This window comes from Netta rufina, assembly GCF_964035555.1.
Source record: "Netta rufina genome assembly, chromosome: 6".
Classification (NCBI taxonomy): Eukaryota; Metazoa; Chordata; class Aves; order Anseriformes; family Anatidae; genus Netta; species Netta rufina.
Window position 1 is genome coordinate 19,174,419 of NC_140129.1, and position 19,942 is coordinate 19,194,360.

The 19,942-nt window shown below is 34.1% G+C and overlaps 1 protein-coding gene across 4 annotated transcripts in view; it reads left to right on the forward strand.

Moving 5' to 3' along the window:
* Positions 1–19,942, forward strand: part of LOC311211108 (neurabin-1-like) — a 42,945-nt gene that overhangs the window by 11,377 nt on the left and 11,626 nt on the right. For 2 of the 4 annotated variants that reach the window (XM_084289629.1, XM_084289631.1), the window contains exons 4-16: positions 392–512; positions 1,028–1,132; positions 1,315–1,435; positions 2,500–2,643; positions 4,208–4,261; positions 7,012–7,241; positions 9,373–9,469; positions 9,550–9,739; positions 10,524–10,675; positions 12,556–12,889; positions 16,479–16,563; positions 17,631–17,702; positions 18,256–18,451. In XM_084289629.1, coding sequence (XP_084145755.1) covers positions 392–512; positions 1,028–1,132; positions 1,315–1,435; positions 2,500–2,643; positions 4,208–4,261; positions 7,012–7,241; positions 9,373–9,469; positions 9,550–9,739; positions 10,524–10,675; positions 12,556–12,889; positions 16,479–16,563; positions 17,631–17,702; positions 18,256–18,451 — 1,901 coding nt within the window. The remainder of the gene's footprint in view (positions 1–391; positions 513–1,027; positions 1,133–1,314; positions 1,436–2,499; positions 2,644–4,207; positions 4,262–7,011; positions 7,242–9,372; positions 9,470–9,549; positions 9,740–10,523; positions 10,676–12,555; positions 12,890–16,478; positions 16,564–17,630; positions 17,703–18,255; positions 18,452–19,942) is intronic. The other 2 variants (XM_084289630.1, XM_084289632.1) reach the window with 1 other exon arrangement.

Consider the following 19,942-nt stretch of genomic DNA (forward strand, 5'->3'; position numbering starts at 1 on the left):
AATTTGGGTCTTGAATTTTTGAATTTATGTTCCAGCTTTCATTTGTGGCTAGTTCTGCTGAACATGGTGAACATTAGCTGGACAGGCCTCCACTAAGTGCAAATTGTAATACTTAATTGAAGTTACAAAGGATGAATATATGCAATTCATAAATACTTGAACTCTTTTCCGATACCATGAAACTTGAATCTAGTAGGCAGTCATAACTACAGAACGAAAAGACTTTCAGTAGTGTCTAGATTTAAAAAAAAAAAAAAAAAAAAAAAAGCTTGTTTTTAGTATGTGAATTTTTGTATCCTTTGAGTACTTGGAATACTTAGAAACCCCTCACTTCTGGTAAGTGATGCATCTTATATTATGTGGCTAATGTTTAGATTTTTGAATCCTTTAGGTGACAGCGGTCTGGGTATCAGTATTATTGGAATGGGAGTTGGTGCTGATCAGGGACTGGAAAAACTGGGCATTTTTGTAAAAACAATAACAGATGGTGGAGCTGCTCAGAGAGATGGACGGTGAGTTTTCCACTGGATTGATTATGCTTTCTGCAAATTTCTAACTGATCCCAATCATTTTCATTTTGTGTGTTAAATACTGTGAATAAAACTACAAAAACTAAATTCAAGGGAATACATATTACAATTCTGCTTTACGTTAATTTTTTAAAACACTGTTATTTGACTTAACATAGAACATTTTTGGAAGATAAGCTTAAGTCTTCTTACAGCATATATGCAAAAAGCTTAAAATATGTCCATGAGTAAAAGTGCCACAAAATCAGATTGACAACCCAGGATACCAGTCAGCCTGTGAACAGTATAAAATAGCAAGGCAAACACTATATAATTTTTAATTGGTGATCTGCATAGTAATTGAGGATTCAGAGATGTTTTTTTAAGCAGTGGATTCCTTGGGACTCAGACTTCCTCGTTGTAAGTACTAGGGAGTTTTAAGTGATATTTATCATATAAAATAATTAGTCAAGCCAAAATATTTTTGTTGACTAATAGCTAAATGTTTATTTTTACAGAATTCAAGTAAATGATCAGATTGTTGAGGTTGATGGCATAAGTCTAGTAGGAGTTACTCAGTTCTTTGCAGCTACTGTATTAAAAAACACCAAAGGCACAGTGAGGTATGTATTTTTTCTATCAGATAATACCTTCTATTTAATTGTAATTTTTCATTAATGAAGAATACAAAACTATAATTTGAAAGTTTTTACAAAAAAGTTGTTGAAGTATGCAGTATGGGAAACTAATCTCTTACACATATCTTAAGCTTTTTGCTGCAATTTAACTAGTTTTTTTTCTGTAGGTTTCTGATTGGTAGAGAAAAGCCAGGGACTCAGAGTGAAGTAGCCCGCCTCATTAGTGAGACTTTAGAGCAGGAGAGATGTCTGTATGAGCAGCACTATGTTCATGATGATACAGAGCAGGTAAGATATCATACATGTGTACATATTTTTAAGAGTATATGATTAGTGCTATATGCAATAACTTCTGCAAATGGGATACGTGTTTTTTTGAATCAGATTGAAGCAAGAAGAATAAAACAGGCAAATTGATTAAAAGAGAAGGAGCAAACTTCATACATTAGTGTTATCAGTATATTACGTTGGTTTTATATGTTATATACATGAATAGGTATATGGTTATCAATATGTGCTGTTCTTGACATATCAATAATCCAAAAGATATTTTTAAGCATGAGCTGTGACTGGTGTTGTCCATGGCCTACTTAGCTCTGTTTTGTGGAATTTTGATGAAAATGTTTGCAAGTCACCTTTAAAGCTTATCACTGATAGAAGAAACTAAAAAGGAATAGTAACTAGCTGACAAGTTTTGCAGTTGTTGCATTTTCCCCCTGTACTCGGCTCTGGTGAGGCCGCACCTCGAGTACTGTGTTCAGTTTTGGGCCCCTCACTACAAGAAGGACATGGAGGTGCTTGAGTGAGTCCAGAGAAGGGCGACAAAGCTGGTGAGGGGCCTGGAGAACAAGTCCTACGAGGAGCAGCTGAGTGAGCTGGGCTTGTTCAGCCTGGAGAAGAGGAGGCTCAGGGGCGACCTTATTGCTCTCTACAGGTACCTCAAAGGAGGCTGTAGCGAGGTGGGGGTTGGTCTGTTCTCCCACGTGCGTGGTGACAGGACGAGGGGGAACGGGCTAAAGTTGCACCAGGGGAGTTTTAGGTTGGATGTTAGGAAGAACTTCTTTACTGAGAGGGTTGTTAGGCATTGGAATGGGCTGCCCAGGGAAGTGGTGGAGTCACCATCCCTGGAGGTCTTTAAAAGATATTTAGATGTTGAATTTAGCGATATGGTTTAGTGGAGGACTTTTTAGTGTTAGGTCAGAGGTTGGACTTGATGATCTTGAGGTCTCTTCCAACCTAGAAATTCTGTGATTCTGTGATTCCTTGGTTGTGTGCTTTCGATATTGCTGCTGCAACCATAATGTAAAGTGTGTGTGTGCTACTGGATGTCATGATTTTTGTGTTTGTTTTAGGACGATGATTATGATGACGATGATGATACATATGAATCACATTTACATGAAAAATCCGTAGAAGTTTTTGATCTTCCTGAAAATGAAGATATCAGTTTACCGCTGGATATGGATTCAGCACAGTCTCTTCTTAAATTTAAAGAGGTATATTAGTAGCAGTTTGTTAGTCTTTGTGGTGCACTAGGGAGCATTTGAACATTGTGTAATTTTGTGAAATGTTCATGTCCCCCTTATTGTGGTTTTGTGTTTGTTTTCCCACTAAACACCAATAAGTATCTCTTGTAAATATCCCTTGAAATGTAGGTCTTCTGTAACTTTCTGATTGCAACTTCCCTAAATTTATATTAAATGATCCTTTGATTTTAAATTAAACAACAACAACCTCTACCAACCCCACCCCCCCAAATAAAACACCTCCTGGAACAGGAGTTAGAACGCAAGACCACCTCCTCACTCGTTGTGGTGTCTGAACATTGCATTAAATAGATATGATGCTTCTCATAGTTTTTCTTTGGCCCGTTGGAATTTGCATTTTGGAGTTTCAACTTGACACAATTGGAAAATCAGTCTCCCTTTTCCCTGTGTGTTTATAAAGGAGCTTATTTGTCTTATTCAGAGCTGTGGAGTTTAGTCTGGGATTTAGCTGGTGCATTGCTTGGCATACAGGGACCTGTGTTTTTTTGGTAGGTTTAAGTCCCTGTCATTTTCACTCTGGGGGAGAAAAATATACTGCAAAGAAACTGTTTAGTCTTAGCTTGGAACTTTCAGATACTATTTTTCATACTTATTTTTTATAAAGAATCAATATTTGCAGACTTCCTTAAGTTTGCTCTCTTGGTAATATTGATGATTATGTTGAGGAATTTGAAATTTCATACTGTCGATCTCTGGGAACATTTACATTTTCTTGGATCGGTGGCATAGCAGTAGGGTATGGCATTTTTAAAAGTGTCATATTTACTTGGGATGCAATTAGATTCCTAGCTAGAATCATTACCACACTGTTACTAACATAATATAATCAAGGATTTTAAGTCATGGATTCATTTATTTTAATGTTTATTCAGTGCACTATGCTTTACCAAAAAAAAATAAAATCACAAATCAAAAACAAAAACCCAAGGTTACAGAGAGAAAGTAAAATACAAGAAACAACTGATGTTTGTCAAAACAAACAAACAAACAAACAAAAAAACCCACTAATCGTTACGTTTGGCTTAGATGTAGCCTTTATCCATCTATAATAATCCTGTGAAGATTTGTGTTGTGAAGTACAAAGCTTAATTTTAAAACAAAGCCAGTACATTTATTTGTAAGTGCTGATATGTAAAATATATGTGTGTGTATATATATATATGTTTAGTACTTTTACAGTTTTACTTGATTCTATGTGTAATTTGCCATCATAAGTGCATTTCTGCCATTTCATTTTCCTGGCACACTGAAACATTATTTTAACCTCCTCACTTTTCTTAATGTATAGAAAAAAAATATTTTTAACTCTAGGTGATCTTGTAGTTTAACTTGTATTTATTTATTTAAAATTAAAGCTCCTGATTGCTTCTCCTGTAATTGACAAATAATTAAGTTGACTTCATGCTACTATGAAAATGGTTTGAGGAAGAAGGAGATCAGACAAATACTAAAAATAAGCATTTTGAGTGCCATTTTGTGTGTAATCTCATGAATTTCTTTTTGTATATTTCAGCTACAATTAAAACATGCAGTAACAGTAGCTGAAGTGAATCAATTGAAGGAGAAGGTAAGTTTTCAAATACTTTATTATTTAAGTGTTGATATTTTTATTTATTAATAATTATTGTTACTATTTATAACTGCTAATTTTACCAGGAGTAAGCTGAAAGCAGAAGACAGTGATCTGTTTTAGGCCTTAGGCTGTAAGTACTCTGTGTTAAGTGAGACAAGCATTTCTGAGCTGAAGAGCAATACTTAAATGAAGGGAGGAGAGAAAAAAAGGTGTCATTATAAAACAAATGCTTCAGTATTACTGCTTAAAGTAAAATGGCATTTAGCTGAGTACCATATGAAACAAGTTCTGAAACAAATACAAGAACATTTTTAGTGGAGAGAACTTGTGTTTTCTGTGTATAGATTGGCAGACAGTGCCTAACTTTGTTACCAGAAAGCTATTTCTGTTACCTTCTTTCCCTCCCTCAAGTTTCTGACCAGCTTTGGGGGGAGAACTTCTTCCAGCTTTTTTTTCAGTGAGGATTGGTTTGACACTTCCGGCTTATCTGAGAAAGCATTTCTTGTTCATTTCGCCACCTTTTTCACTGATGGAAATCTGTTTGTGGCCTTTTTCTAGAAATATTTGCTGGTGATGAGCAGCTACTTTTATTCATTTCTCTTCCATGTTCCCTTGGCAAGAAATGTGTACCCATAAGACAAGTCACAGCGTGTTTGGAGAGGGCAGCGAGAGACAGGGAAGGGATAATGCTTGAGACTGCAATAATTCTGGATAACAGTATCTATTGTGGTTTTTCCTGCACATTGCAAACATTTAGAGCTCGAGGTATAGAGAGGCAAGGCAGCTATAACTTCTTTGCTTTCTTATGGTAGTTCTAATTTTGCTTTCTGACAGTGCTCTTTCTTGCAGTTTTATTGACCTTTGACCCACTGGATTGCGAAAACTGAGAAAAATGTTGGCATTAATACAAATTATTGCCTCATTTTTGTAATTCGAGAAATTATTGGTCCTTTCAACATCTCTGTTCCATCAGCAGGTGATCTTAACTAGTTTCAAAAGCAGGAATTTTCTAAGTGTATGTAGTGTTCCCTAGGAGGCATGGACAAACTAGGCAGCGTCCTGCCTGGTCATTGCTCGAATGCCAGAGAACTTCACGTAGGGTAATATTCCATGTTATAATGTGACTGCTGTTAATCTGAAGGGGACCCATCTCTTTCCTTTGTTAAGGAAATTGTTATTTTTCTTGTTCATTAGCTTGAGGAAAGAAATCCATGGGTGTATCATAACTTGTTGGGAAGACCTTGTCTCCCTGTCTTACTATAGTAATAGGAAAGACTTACTGTTTCCATTAGCTTTATTAAACAAGATGTTGGTAACAAAGTAGTAGCACAGGGAATTTGTCTTTATACGTGTTAAAATTCTGTAACTTCATTTGCCTTTGAAGGTAGAAAATGAAAATGTCTGCAAGCTCTTTAAGTCCAAAATGTCTGTTTAGCTCTTTAAGTCCAATATAATCTAAGAAATACATTTTCAAATACATAGAAGAGCATATTCACTGCTAAAAAGCATTTCTGGGGGAAAGTTGTGATTCTCACCATTGGGATTGCCACATTGATTGCCACAAAATACAAAAAAAAAATCAGTACTAAAAGCCAGTTCAGTGCTAAAAGCCATAACAAAATTTAATTTCAATGCCTGCATTACTTCCAAAAACAGAGATTTTTAAAAAGCACTGTTTATTCTAATTCAAGTTAGCATACTTATAGAAATGGCATTTTGAAATGCGGAATCTGTGTTCGGAAGGAACTGTTCTGGAGAGTTTAGAGAATTTTGGATGCTTTCAGTTTTCTACAGAACAATCCACCTATTAATGGTAAATGAATTTGTTTTGTGTGCTGAGGACACTGCTACAAGATAGAGGCTTCCTTAGCTAGCAGTTGGATAACCCTAGCTAGTCTAATGAGCGTGTTTTTTGTTGTTTGTGTTTATTGTTCTTTTGTTTGTTTGTTTTAAGGGACAATATCTCTGTTCTTTTAAATTGCAAAGTTTCAACATGACTAGGGTATTTTTAAACCAAAGAGACAAAACTTCCTGAAATATTTTAAAAAAGAACACAGTGTTTAACTGTCACACTTGCTAAAGTTAACTAGAAGAAATGTATATGGAATCCAGTCTTCCTTTTGATTTTGTGCTCTTGTGCTTTGAGAGAGTTTAAGGAATCCTTTCATTCTAACTCTGTACATTTCCATTACAGAGACTTGGAAGCCTGTATCAGCAAATAGTAAAGAGGAGGAAAAAGCTGTCTTAATCAGATAATCCTGCCTATTTCTTTAGCAGAAAAAAAAAAAAAAAGCTATAATTTCTGTATATTTTCTTTATGTGATTGGTGGCATCTCTGTGCACAGATTTGCTTTCTTTGGCTTAAAAGCTGTTTATAAGTATAAAGTCTAAGGCAAATTGAAAGGTTAACAGGAAGCAAAGACTGGCTCAATACTGTGTCAAAATAGGTCTCTTCAGAGGTATTTAGAGATGGCAAGGTATTTAACAAGTCAATGTAAGAGACAAAGATTTTATTCATTATTTCTCTTTTAAAAGGAAGTAATAAAAGACCCCTGAGGTTGAGTTCTAAAACTTACTTGTATTAGCAAGCATTGGAAGAGTTGATACAATTTCTTCAAAAGTTTGGTGTCTTGTTTTAGTATTACTGATAAGCATGTAAGTGTTTTTAGTTACTCTCTACTAAACATGTACTTTTTATTTCATCATTTAGTTTACATTAATTTCTTACATCTTAATCTTTTCAGTTAAAAATTGTTGAAGCAGAAAAAAATGAATGGAAATTAAATCGAAACCAACTTCAGCAAAACTTAGAGGAAAACAAAGAGAAAATTAAAAAGTTAGAGACTTACTGGTTGGAAGCTCAGAGTTTATGCAAAACGGTGAATGAGCATCTTAAAGAAACTCAAGAGCAATATGATGCCCTTGAAAAGAAATATAACAAGGCCAAGAAATTGCTCAAAGATTACCAACAAAAGTAAGTAACTCTATTTCTTGCTTCTGTATTTTGTACATCATGGGAGGAAAATTGACAACAATATGTAGAGTTGTGATTTGCTTAACACACTCTTTTTCATTTGATGGAGTTTAGGGAAGCAGTGGCCTGTACATGCTGAATTCTTCCATACCTTAAGTCAAATTCTGGAAAGGTTCTTCAAAAATTTTGCTGCTGCTTTTGATTTTAAGCTTAGGAAAAGTAATATTTTAATAACAAATTCTTAAAAGAACCTAGATGAGAAACTGTAATGCATCTGTACTTTTGAGAGAGCTATGTTGAAATTTGACATGAAATACTTGGCAGTACCTTTTATTGTTTGTGAAAACACTCATCTAGCTTTGACCAACCTTAATGTTACAGACTGGGTGGGCATCAAAAGCATATAAAATGTTTTTTTGTTACTGTCCAGTGACCTAGTATTCGTGATTTTAGCAATTACTGTGCTCGTGATTTTTTATTTTTTTTAATAGCTTTAACAATGTGATTCTGATTGTATATTTCTCCTTGGAATTCTGTCTCACTGTACATACATAACTGTATGTTATGGGACATAAGTTGAATTGATTTTGTTTGCTGCTTAATTCTGTACAACAGTGTCTTCATTTGTTGAAAAGGTGAGACTGTATGAAGGTATGTGAGAGAGGAAACCAGGAAGAGCAAGGGATAGTCTCAGAAAAAGGCTTTGGGATACCACCCTAAAAATGTATTTCTTTCTTCCCCAAGCAAGCTATTAAGATTGTATATGCTTGGATTTATGGTTAGTACTCCTTAATGAAGGCCTTTTTATTACTCAGTGTACTATCTGGTACTGTCACTTTAAAAATATTCTGATAGATTTTGTATGTTTAAATTATCAGAGAAAAATACATATTACTCAGTCCAGCAAGTTTAGGTAAGAGCCAGACACTTGTGATTCCATCTTAGCAAGGAGCTGTGTTTTGTGGGGGCAGAAAATAGAATTCTGCAAAAAAATAGGAGTTTGGAATATGTGTCTAACTCTTCAAAATCACATCATGATAGCAGTGTTTTCAATCCACTGACAGGTTTTTTTTTAGGTAGAGATACTGTTTCTTATTAGATACACTAATGTAAGACTTGAATACTCTGTCATGCAGTTGTCTACTTGTTTTACCTTCTTTACTCTTATCTAAATGGCAAAATACTTACAGAAGCATCTTGATAATATAGAATGCTACTGTTGCTTTTAGTTATTACAATAAATATATAATTCTCCAGTCCCATTTTCTCTACTTGCTACTTATTTTCAGACAGTCAGAATTTTCTGCTCCAAGTCCACATCCAGAATGATTACTTTCTACAGTGCATTTTTATGCTGTTTTCAGTCTCCTTTCTACTCTCCTCTCAAGCTTATACACGTGGAAGTTCAAAAGTGCTAACATGCTAGTTTTCATTTTCTTGCTGTTCAGTGAATTCCCGTTACTACTCTGACTGTCCTTGAAGCTTCTGCATGTTGTTCAGTTGTTCTACACCTATTTTATCTTTTTGTACATTATTCTGTCTATCTTGCAGGAAAAAGTAGCCTTTATTTTTGTTTTTATTTCCTTCTGGTAATCATTGTTCCATTGTTTTGTAAAACAAATCATTACAATTTCTTTAGGATGAATCAAGTAGAAACTTAAAATATTATTTTCTTTTACAAAAAAAAAAAAAAAAATCTACCATAGCTTATGGAAGCAAAAGACTATTTTCACAGCAATAGGCAGTATGTATGTATCTTTGTGGAAGTGAGTAAGATCTGATGATTAGAGTTCTGTATATGTTTGATATTTTGAATGTATACACAATTTGCTTGCAACTTCTTAAAGGTAGAGAAATAGATGAAACTTTTAGAAGGTGTTGTAATACATCCTTCTTTTAGCCCAGAGTGAATTACAGCATCATAATTGATATTTTTTTCTGAAGAACATAAATATAAATACATGGACTGTTTTGTGACATTAAAAGATTAATGAGTAATAGTTACACATTGCAGATAGATTTTTCAAAATGCTTACTAACAGAAAACTTTCTAGTAACTGTGTATATCTTCTATAGTTTTCTATATTTCTGCATATTAGTGTTTCATATATATATGTATTTCTTTCACCAGAGAAATAGAATTTATGAAGAAAGAGGAGGATCATTCAAGGATACTTGAAGAAAGAGATCAGCAGTATACAGAACAGCTGAAAATATATCAGGAAAAGGTAACGCAGTATTATATTTAGAACTACCTGAGAATGCAAAAATTTATTTCGACCTTGCTTCTAAATATTAATTCTTGCAGATTACAGAGCTTGAAAATAAACTAAAAGTATATGAAAGAATGCCATATATGTTTGGAGGCAGCAGTTTGTTGGAAGATGTCTGTCAAAATGCAGGCCAGTACAATGAGCAGTCAAAGATAAGAGAAGAAAATGAAAAAGAAACAGAATCCGTAGAGGAAAGACCAAATTCTTCAGAGATGTTAATTTCTGGTAAGTAGGTATAGAATCCTTGATTTACTTTTTACAGAAGTTAGAAAGTGTTAATGTGTGTGGCATTTTCTTTTTATTTTTTTCCTTTTTATTTTTTTTTAGTTAAGTGTTATTTCTTTCCCACTAGATAAATGGTTGGACTGAAACAGTATGGATATTTTTGTTTTAATTTCCTCATCATATTTCTTATATGCTGTGGGGAAGGAGATAGATGGGGAAGTAGCTCCTTTACTTTTCCTCAGGTTCTGTATTAGCAAAATCAGTAACATTAATGAGACTGGAGATACATCAGCTGAAGTCACATTCACAAACTGTGATTTACACCAAAACTTGCTATGATTTTTTAATATATTTTTAAGTCTGATGGTGATATTATGCCAGCATGTTATCAAGTATCAGGTGGTGGTTCACATAAGAAGTATCGCTTTAAAAGACACAGTTGATGCTCATGGACTTCATAAAGGATCTCTGTCTTAAAAAATAAAGATAGGAAAGTGTATTTTAGGCATAAAAAAAAAATCTCATTTTGAGAATCAAATTGAGTATTAAAGCCATAATACAAATTATTGGTAAAAAATAAAAATAAAAAAATGGTGGAAATTTAATTCAAATTAGCAGTTGTTATCAATATATGTTGAAATATTGTAGTATCGTATAAACAGGATTGTCGTATAGTAATGATTAGTTGGTGGAATAATTCTGATTTAGCATCTGAATATTCTTCTGGAATGTGGGTTGGAGAACTCACCTAATATTTTTTTAAAGGAGTACATATTTGTTGCAGATTTTGATGCTTTTGTTGGGGATACTCCCAGGTTAGACACCAGTGCCCACAAAGCAAAAGCTCAGCTTGCTTTGAAAGTAAAACGCCAGCCGCCTTCTCGATCAAAGCTGAAAGAATCTCTTGGTGCTGGACAACAGGCTGCAAATCTACAGGTATTGATATGAGTAAATAATTTGGCGTTCAAAAGCCTGAATGTATATTTAGTTTTATCTGTGTTCACAATTTTAAGTGTTGCCCATGCTTCATTCAGATTGTGCCAAAGCATCAGATTTTTATGCTGTACCAAGTGGAAAGCCCTATTCAGGTTCACAAATGTAATCATAAGCATGTGGAACATGCTTATCTATCTTGTAATTTCTTCATCTGAAACAAGTTAGTTACCAATATTCTTCAAAAACTAAGCATTTCTGAAATGCTTCATTATTCCATAAATAATCACTTGTCTACAGCAAAACACAGCAGTCAAACGTTCTAGCCCATTTGTTGCACTAACTTTACTCCTTCTGTCTAGACTTATATTGCCAATGATGCAATCTAACAGTAGTTACCTGCTTCCCCTGTTTCTATTCATACTTGTATAATGGTTGACTATTCTCAGCATGTTTTTTTCATTCATAACTGTATAGATTTAGAACTTCTCTGAGAAGTTTGCATTGGTGACATCATCCTTCTTAGATCTTTATAGAATACTATAACTTCAATCAACTGAGTTGAGGTAGTTGTAGAGGAAAAAAAATATTGATTAATGACTTCAGATAAGTGGCTGCTGGATCACAATTAGCCTATCTTTAAATTCCAAAGTTCCCAGTGCTTTTCTTAGCATTATGAGGAAAAAGGCATCTGAGTAGAATTCCTATTGAACACTTCTCAGTTTCACTGTAGCTGTGCTATGCTCCTCTCCATATATCCACATACACCTTGTTCCCTGTTCTAGAGGTGGAATTCCCTGGAAATTAGCTAATTCAAATCTTGTGCATTACTTAACTTTCAACATTGCCTTTTTTTTTTTTTTTTTTTTGACTCCTTTGTTTAATTTAAACTTGAACTTTTTTGCAATTTCATGAGCTTTCGATACTTGATTTTATTGTCTTTGTATTTTCATGAAAGTATATAGCAGCAGTCTAACTCTATTTGAGAAAGCTGGGAGTTAGAATTCATAAACCTTTTTCTAGGATATAAGTTGGTATTATGATAGACCAGTGAATATACCATTGATAGCTCTTAAGATCTCTAGCTGTATTTTTTTTCCTGTTCATTTTTCTGGTAGCGGTATAGAAAACCAGTAAAGTTAACTTGTGGTATGCTTCTATTCTAATTTTCTCTAATGTTAAGTCGATGTTAAAGTCCATGTCTGTGCTCTTCCTTAATATGGCCCTGTTCCATGACAAGTGTTATCAACATAATGTATTACTATCATGATTAAATCATTATCCTCATGTTGGGTGTTATAGCCCATGAAATTCTGTTTGAAGTAGATTCTGGACATCAGCAATTAGCCTTCTTTAGCAGAGCAAGAAAAAGATAAGATTTTTACTGGTTGATACTGGTTCATGAGCATACGCAGTCTTGTAGAGTTTTTAATGTGAAAACAAGAAACGTGATTTTTGATGAAAGATGTGAGGGGAGAAAACAGTTGAAGAAATGAGTTATGTAACAGAAAGCCTGTCTCAGAGGTAGAAGATTGAACTACTTGGTTTGAAACAATTTTAAAAAGTGGTTGCAATTTAATTGGAATAGCCAAGATTTACCAGAATTTTTCTAAGTTGTCCAGATAATGATGATTAATTAGGATGTGCAAGAGCTACGTGATTCTATGATTCTGTATAGGCTGGACAAGGGAAAGCCTGTAAAATCAGCCTTGTGTGATTTAGATGATATGTGCAAATGATTAAGTTAAAATTTTAACTGTTTGGTATTTTCTGAACTGAGCAAGTTTGCATGTAACATAGCACATCCTTACATCCTGGTAAAAGATTAGATTTGAAATGATTTATATATCATGCTTATAAAATGACTTCAAAATTTGTTGAAGGATGAGGATTCAGAAGATCCTGTTCTCAACAGAGAAGCTTCCACTGCATACATAACTAACACCTTGGAAATAAGTGAAAAATTAACTCTGCCCCACTTGGATGACATAAATCGAAAAAGTGAAAAGCCTGAACAAAGAGAAAGCACAGAAAGTCCTTTAGAGTCAAGCCCTTCTGCTTCCACACACTCTTCTCCAGTACACAAACCAAACAACGAAAACAGTACAACCACCACTCATTCACCTCCTCCTGAAGAGATGGCTCCAAATTCTCCTCAAGGGCATACCAAGAATATTAAGCAAAGAGAAGTAAAAGGGAAAGGAAAAGAGGCCAAGGGTAAGATCTGAAGTTTTATTATTATTTTAATCCTTTGGAGTTAAAATATTATGGTTTTAGATTTCAAATTATTATTAAACAATAAGATACTTTGCTAGAAAAGGAACTGACTACTAATTACCCGTTTTTGAAACCAACTGTTAACTCTTCAGGAAAGTCTGAAGGTAGCAAAAATGTATACAAGTGCATTGCATTATATTTTTAGGTGAGTTGGCGTTAGATGTAGTGAAATGAGCAAAGTGCTTAAAATGGCTCAAAAGAGGAAAAAGTGCTAATGACAGTAATTATACGGGGGAGACTGCCATTTCTGGGACTCAAACCCAGATGATTTGTAAAAATGAAACAAACCAGGGCCTTGAGGGCAAAATTTGCAAGTTTTGAACACCCTTGAAATTAAAACTTGCTTACAAGTAATGTCATGCTTAAGCCCTCCAATGTGGACATAAAGCAGATAACTTTCTGTTGTCAGCTCTACCTGTGGTATGAATTTTACTGTGGCTTGCATTTGCTGTCTAGTCAGTTCCTCTTCCTTGAGAAGAATATCAGTTGATAGCAAATCGCAGCTTTGGAAATGGAGCTACATACCTGACCTCTCTGCCAAGACACTAGAGAAGTAATGTCATCTGCGTTTGAAAAGATGTTTGTGAAAGAATAGTCAGTAGCTCTACTGAGTCAAATATACATTGATGAAAAATGCTGGGAGCAAACCCCCCCCAAATGTCTGGAAATCTGATTTAAGACTTATTCCTGTCATACTTGGAAAGATGTTCTGACTGGCGTCCAGTCAGATCTCAAAAGTTTCCCACATTTTCACTAAGGTTTAGAATTTATTTTTTAGTCTATTTTTATATACATATTTATCAAGCAACATCAATGTACTATTCTTTGTATAGACAGAAAGTAATATTGTTTTGAATATTTAAATTTCCAGAAAATATTAGCCCGGCATTAATGAACTCTTCAAGTTTAAAAAAAAAAAATCTGTCTCTTTTTTTTCACGGGAACAGTTTTATTGCTTTGACTACTGAAATTCTTTATCTGGGTCTTATCCTTAGAATACTTGCTATAAGCCTCATTTCTTAAAGGTATTCAAGAATCTTGACTAATATTTGTATTGTTTTCTGATTATCACTCTGAAAATTTCAAATATCAGAGTAGCCTAAACTAAAATATAAATTTCAACAATCTACAAACATGTATTTTTATGTACACTGCTGTAGGAAAAAGGTCTTTTTTTCTTCTAGGGTGAGCAGTCATGATTGCATAGCAGGTGCATTACATATTTATTACATGAGAAAAGGAAAGCAAAGTGTTTCAAAGATTGTAACTGAAAGTTCCTTTTTAAGTATATTTTGGTATTTCAAGAAGACAGACAACTTCACATTTTTGAAGTCTTTTCTAAAAGGTGCCTATGAAATAAATGCTATTTCAATTAAACAGCTCCAGAAAGGAATAGATATGAGACAGCTAACAGATATGATAAAAGTTCAAACCTGTAAATCTAGACTCTAAATGGTTGCTTTGACATAAGCAAGAGGTGAGCTCAGTCACAGACGGGGGATGATCAATGAAGGTCCTAACGTATTTCTGCAAAACACTAGCATCTTAAGTGGCAATGTCTCTGATAGTAGGTTTGACTGATTTCCAATTCCCCAAAAAAATAAATGCTGGCTTTGCATTTCCAGATGTGATCCTGATGTCTACATTTGATTTTCAACTTTGTGGGAATTACTGTGTTGTTCATCTTGTCCTCTTGTTTCTCACCAGGAAGAGATGAAAGAGGCTGTGATCAGCTTAGTCACTACTCATCATTATTTAATAGAAATATTTGGCTTTTTTGTCATAAATAATTGAAAAAGGGATCAGATAACATTTAAAATGCTTTGTTTTACTTTAGTCAGCTAGGACAGGTTATAAATGCAGATTATAGTTGCTGTCTTTTCAATACAGCTCAGGCAAAACCTTTCTTTTAATATCTTAAATAAATACCCTTTCTTTTAATAACAACAGGATCTGTTATACTTTCCTCATTCTATACCTCTGTAAAGTCTTAATTAGAATTAGAAATAGCCTCTATGCTAGCTTCTGTTTTTTATAAAAAAAAAAAAAAAAAAAGTCTTCTCAAAGCATGTACCTGATATGTGATTTTGCTTTCTTTTTTACTTAACCATAATTATGTGTAGTCATGGGGCATAAATTTAATTGTGATGGCCAAGGCATTGTAAACATTTTCTCAAAATTGGCAGAGTCCCTGGAAAAGCTAATTAATGCAGTACATCAGGGATGAGGGTTAGTATTGAAAGTTCTTTGTACGTAAGATGACACTAAATGCTACTTGCTGCCAGATTGTTGCTTTCTAACACTATTTAAATGTCTACCTAATGTTTCATTGAAATACCCCTTTCTATTATCTTCTCCTCCATTTATATATCAGTCTGTATTTTAACCTATTGTATTTCACTTTAGAAATTACCTCTTTTCTTAAAATATTACCTCTGGAGAGAGTAGTGGTTACACATGTTCAATATAAAAACATTTTACGGATTAGTTCTTCTGTTTTTATATTGAAGTTGACAGGAAAAATAACCAATTTAACTGGCATTTATAAATTTTTGGATGTTACATGTTTAGAGAGAGAGGTTAACTAAATAGAAAAAGTTCTGTTGTTAGTAAGAAACTATTGAATAGAGAAGAAAAAAAAAATCCTGGCCATTCAGCATGTGAACTTTAAGGTAACCATTATAAGTTTCAGGAAGAATTATTAGCTGTTGGATGTGAAGAGAAGTTGCTATTGATTTTGTGTAGGAGACCTAATTTTTTTTTTATTTTTATGACCCAGGAAGGCATATACGTGCATTACTTTCTACGTTTTTCATGTGTTTTTTTTTTTTTCAGGTGTGTTTTTCTTTTTTTTTAATGGAAGACAGAACTTAAAACTTATATTTTAAAAACTATACTTTATCCATTTCATAGGCAGCATAATTATGAAAAATGTCAGTTGTTTAAAAAAAAATCTAGTAATCTGAGAGCTCAAAAGGAAGAACATTCAGGACTTGGAATAATCTGTCAAAATCCATGGGAGGAGGTAGTATTACACTTAAGTTTGTCACTTCATTTCACTTAATAATTGAGTAGTTAGAATTGAACCTGCTCCCTCTGGTGAAAAATTAGATCCTAGTAGGTTGTATTCCAGTTCTGCAAATACCACAGTCTTGGAGGAGCTTCAAAGTCATGATTATCTCTTTACAGTATGCACAGCTTGTTTTCCAAGAAACTCAGCTTGCTAGGATCTGTCTGCTCTCCAGGTTCTGGCTATCGTGCTGGTCAGGTATCCTTTCTGTAGCTAGCAGCATGCATACATAGCCCAAGTTGCAAGGAGCTAGCCTTGACAAGCTACTAAACCAGGGTGAGGGGGAAAAATGCAAAAGGAATATTTAATAACGCTTGAAGCATAATAAACAACAATTAAATGCTGTAAATACTTTGTTACTTAGGTTTTAGGATCTTAGTTAGAAGCATCTTCATAAATATGGGAAACTTGCAAGTCGTTTTAGAATAACATTTTTATTTTTAACCCCTCTCTGAAAAGCAGAAGAAAAGAAAAATGAAGACAAAACAGAAACAAATGAAGGAACATCATCAGGGAAGTCCAAGAGGCGATTTCCAGATTTTGGGTAAGATTTTGTGTACGTTTGGAAATAAATGGTTTTCAGTGTTGCTTTTGGAGAATATCATGTTTTGTGAATGCAAACTGCTGAGAAAATCCTGTAATACTGCTTGATAGCAACATCATTGGACAGAGTGTTTTCATCTTGAAACTGTAGTGTTACATTCATGTTTCTAACATGCTTTCACTTTATTTACCTATATTTTTTCCCTCAAAGAATTTCTTGTGGTTTTTCTGTTTTTATCCGAGTACAGGATTTCTCTAGGAGTTAATGGTGTTTTGTTCTTAAATTTGCAAATCCATGTGTAGTTTCATGCCAAAATGTTTTTGGAGACTTCAGTGCTATGTCCTGCTGGCTTTACAGTCTGAAATAGATGCCTGTCTTGCCTTGATTCCTTCTACAGTAAAGGTGTCACTACATAAGGTTTGTCTACAGTAGCTGCTTACTCTACAGCTCCTTGGAAGCAGGCAGCAATCATGATTGAATTTTTGTATTTCATTTAGATTATGAGAATGGGAACAGGTTAAAGCAAAAGAGCAACCTGCATCTTTTGTAGTGACTGAACTCTGGGGATTTGAGAGAAGAATTGCTAAATTTTACCACAAGTCATGCTCCTTCTGAACCAGTTAGAAAGCTTGTTGATGCCAGTTAACATAAAAAGACTGAGATTAGTACTACAACAAATAAATCATAATATAGCTCATAAAAATGACTTATTACATACACATACGGAGTCAAAGTAATAACTTAGTTCAAGTCACTCTACATATGCACATAGCAATAAAATTCTGTTCTTCCTCTTGGTTGTATACACGAGATGTTAAGTTCTTTGGCATTTTCTATACTTATGTTGGTTATTTATGTTTTTGAAAGGAATTTTCAGAATTCTAACATGATTTTTTAGATAAAAATTGAATGACAATACTTATTTAATTGCTTGTGTAATCTACAAAATCAAGATCTGTGTAGCAATACAGGTGTGGCTTCTGGTTAATATGAAAACTTGTTTGCTGATAAAAATGTAGCATTATGTAAATGTAAACCCTATATGAAAACTGTGTTTTCCACTTTAGTGGATTGCGGAAATCTGGGGGCAAGGGCAAGAAACAAGAAAAAGAAAATCTAAGAGGTTCGCTGGATAGCAGGTATTTGTTTTGTTTTGTTTAATAAATACATGCAACATCTCTAAAATCTTTAACCCAAGAATTTCTTTGAAATTGTCATTAGTGTTTGACGTTAAAGTATGTTCAAGTACAACAGAGGAAAATTCTGTGAAAATTAATATAATGATGTGGAGATGAGCTTCTAATTTTATGAAATAAGAAAAATAAATGGAGTAGTATAGACGAATCAGTAAAGCAGAGGAAACCAGAGAGGAAAGAGTAAAGCAGAGCACATTTTGAAGTGACTTGTGAGACTTTAATATTTTACCTGGGAAAATGAATGCTGAATTAATTAAATTAGCAAATATTTGGAACTGTTGTTCTGTGAAATATTGCAAAAACTCTTAAATTTGTGTTAATAACCAAAGTATTTTGCATGGATATTCAAAGGTAATTATCAGTTTTTATTTTAAATATCAACAATGCTGTGAAACAGGTACAAATGAGTAGTATGTATTGCTGTTGTTTTGTGTTTTGTTTGTTTGTTTTGTTTGTTTTTAAACAATTTAAAAACAATTCAATCTACTGATTTCAGAGGTTCTCGAGAACTGTTGGATGACTCTGGCAACAATCTCTCTGCATCAGATTCAGATTCTCCTGTGCCTACTTGTATGCCTTTCTCGTGGTTTGGAGACAGTCACAAAGAGCCTCAGATTTCTAGTAGTAGTCTGCACTTTCCTCAGAGTGGACAGGACAGTTGTGAACATGGTCAAGAGAAGAACAGAAGCAAGGTAAAGATGACTAATTTGTGCTTTGAATATTTAAGTGTTGCATCTTGACAAAGTGAAACTGTAAACGCTTACTTAATATGTGAAAGCTTGGTGACTTACACCTAGAATGACATCACCTCAAACATGGCTGCAGAAGCTTGAGACTTTACAGCCCTCACAAGCAGAGACTGTGTCAGTATTCCCATTTCTTACCGTTCAATTTAAGCATCAGTGGAGGCAGTTCAGGCTTAAGCAGGCTTCTAAGGAATGATCACAGGACAGGTTTAATAACGGGCTTTATAGTTATTATTTATGGTGCTAAAAGTGTTGCTAGCTTTAGGACGGTGTAATTTTAAAAGCCAAATCTGTTTACCCTGTAAACATGAGAAAGCAGTCTAATACTTGGAGGAAGTGTACTTAAGTAGAGGCCAGCTCCCCAGGCAGTTGGCCAACCAGTTTTTACCATACTGGTATGTCAGGATTGAGTACCAGACAGGTGGATGAAGAGAACGTCCTTTTTCTAAAGTATTGAAACCTGAGAGGAACAGCTATAGAACACACTCTCTTAAGTTAAAGCCCTATTACCAGATTTTAAGAGTGAGACTTAACAGTTCAGTCTGTAACCATAAAAATCCCGTTTTTATAGTTTTAACTGTTTGGAAGAAAAGCTACTTTGGTGACAAGTTTACTGAAACCTTCAATAAAGTCCCAATTTTGTAGCTTTGTTTACCTGTTGGCAGTATTAGAATTAAAATTTACATGAAGAAATGTCTGCAAACAATGTGTGTGCTGTCAAAATATTTTGTTAAAACTAAAGACGCAGTCTTACTGAGTTACCTTTATTCTTGTTTCCTTTGGATTTTGTCAGATTCAAAATTGTAATTGTCCGAGTAACCTCACAAACTAAGTTTATTCTTAAGTTTCACACTTTTTATTCACTCTGGTTATCTAAAATACTCTTTTTTCTCTTTCTATGTGTTGTTATAGAGAAATGAGATACAAATCTAGAAGAGAAACTTGTGGGGTTGTAGTTTGTGAAGTTGCTGATGTTTCGCATAGATGGCAGATAACAAGTTGGCCTTTCATGTCAAGATGCTGAATGCACTAGAATACTGTTAGAATAAGTTTTTAAAATTACCATCTGTTTTCTCACTGTAAATTTACAGTGGCTGTCGGAGGATTAAGCTGTATGGCTACATAGTGTATGAGTCTGCAAAAAAAAAATACAAAAAATCATTTTAGAATCACACAGTACCTTACTATCCTATAGGTACTGAAGAGTAGGAACTTCTTAATCCCTGAAGTAGAACTGTCCTTTACAGTACACTGTTCAGTGTGTGTGTGTGCATGTGACTTGGGTATTTACAGTTCCTGCATTGTTTGCTTCTTTTGAAGCATATAATAGCAAAAAGATGCTTCCATAGATAAGCCAAATATGTTGGTATAGGAAGATTCATGTTTAAGGGGATTTCTTAATAGGCTATTGAAAAGCTAACTGGATGTTTATCTACA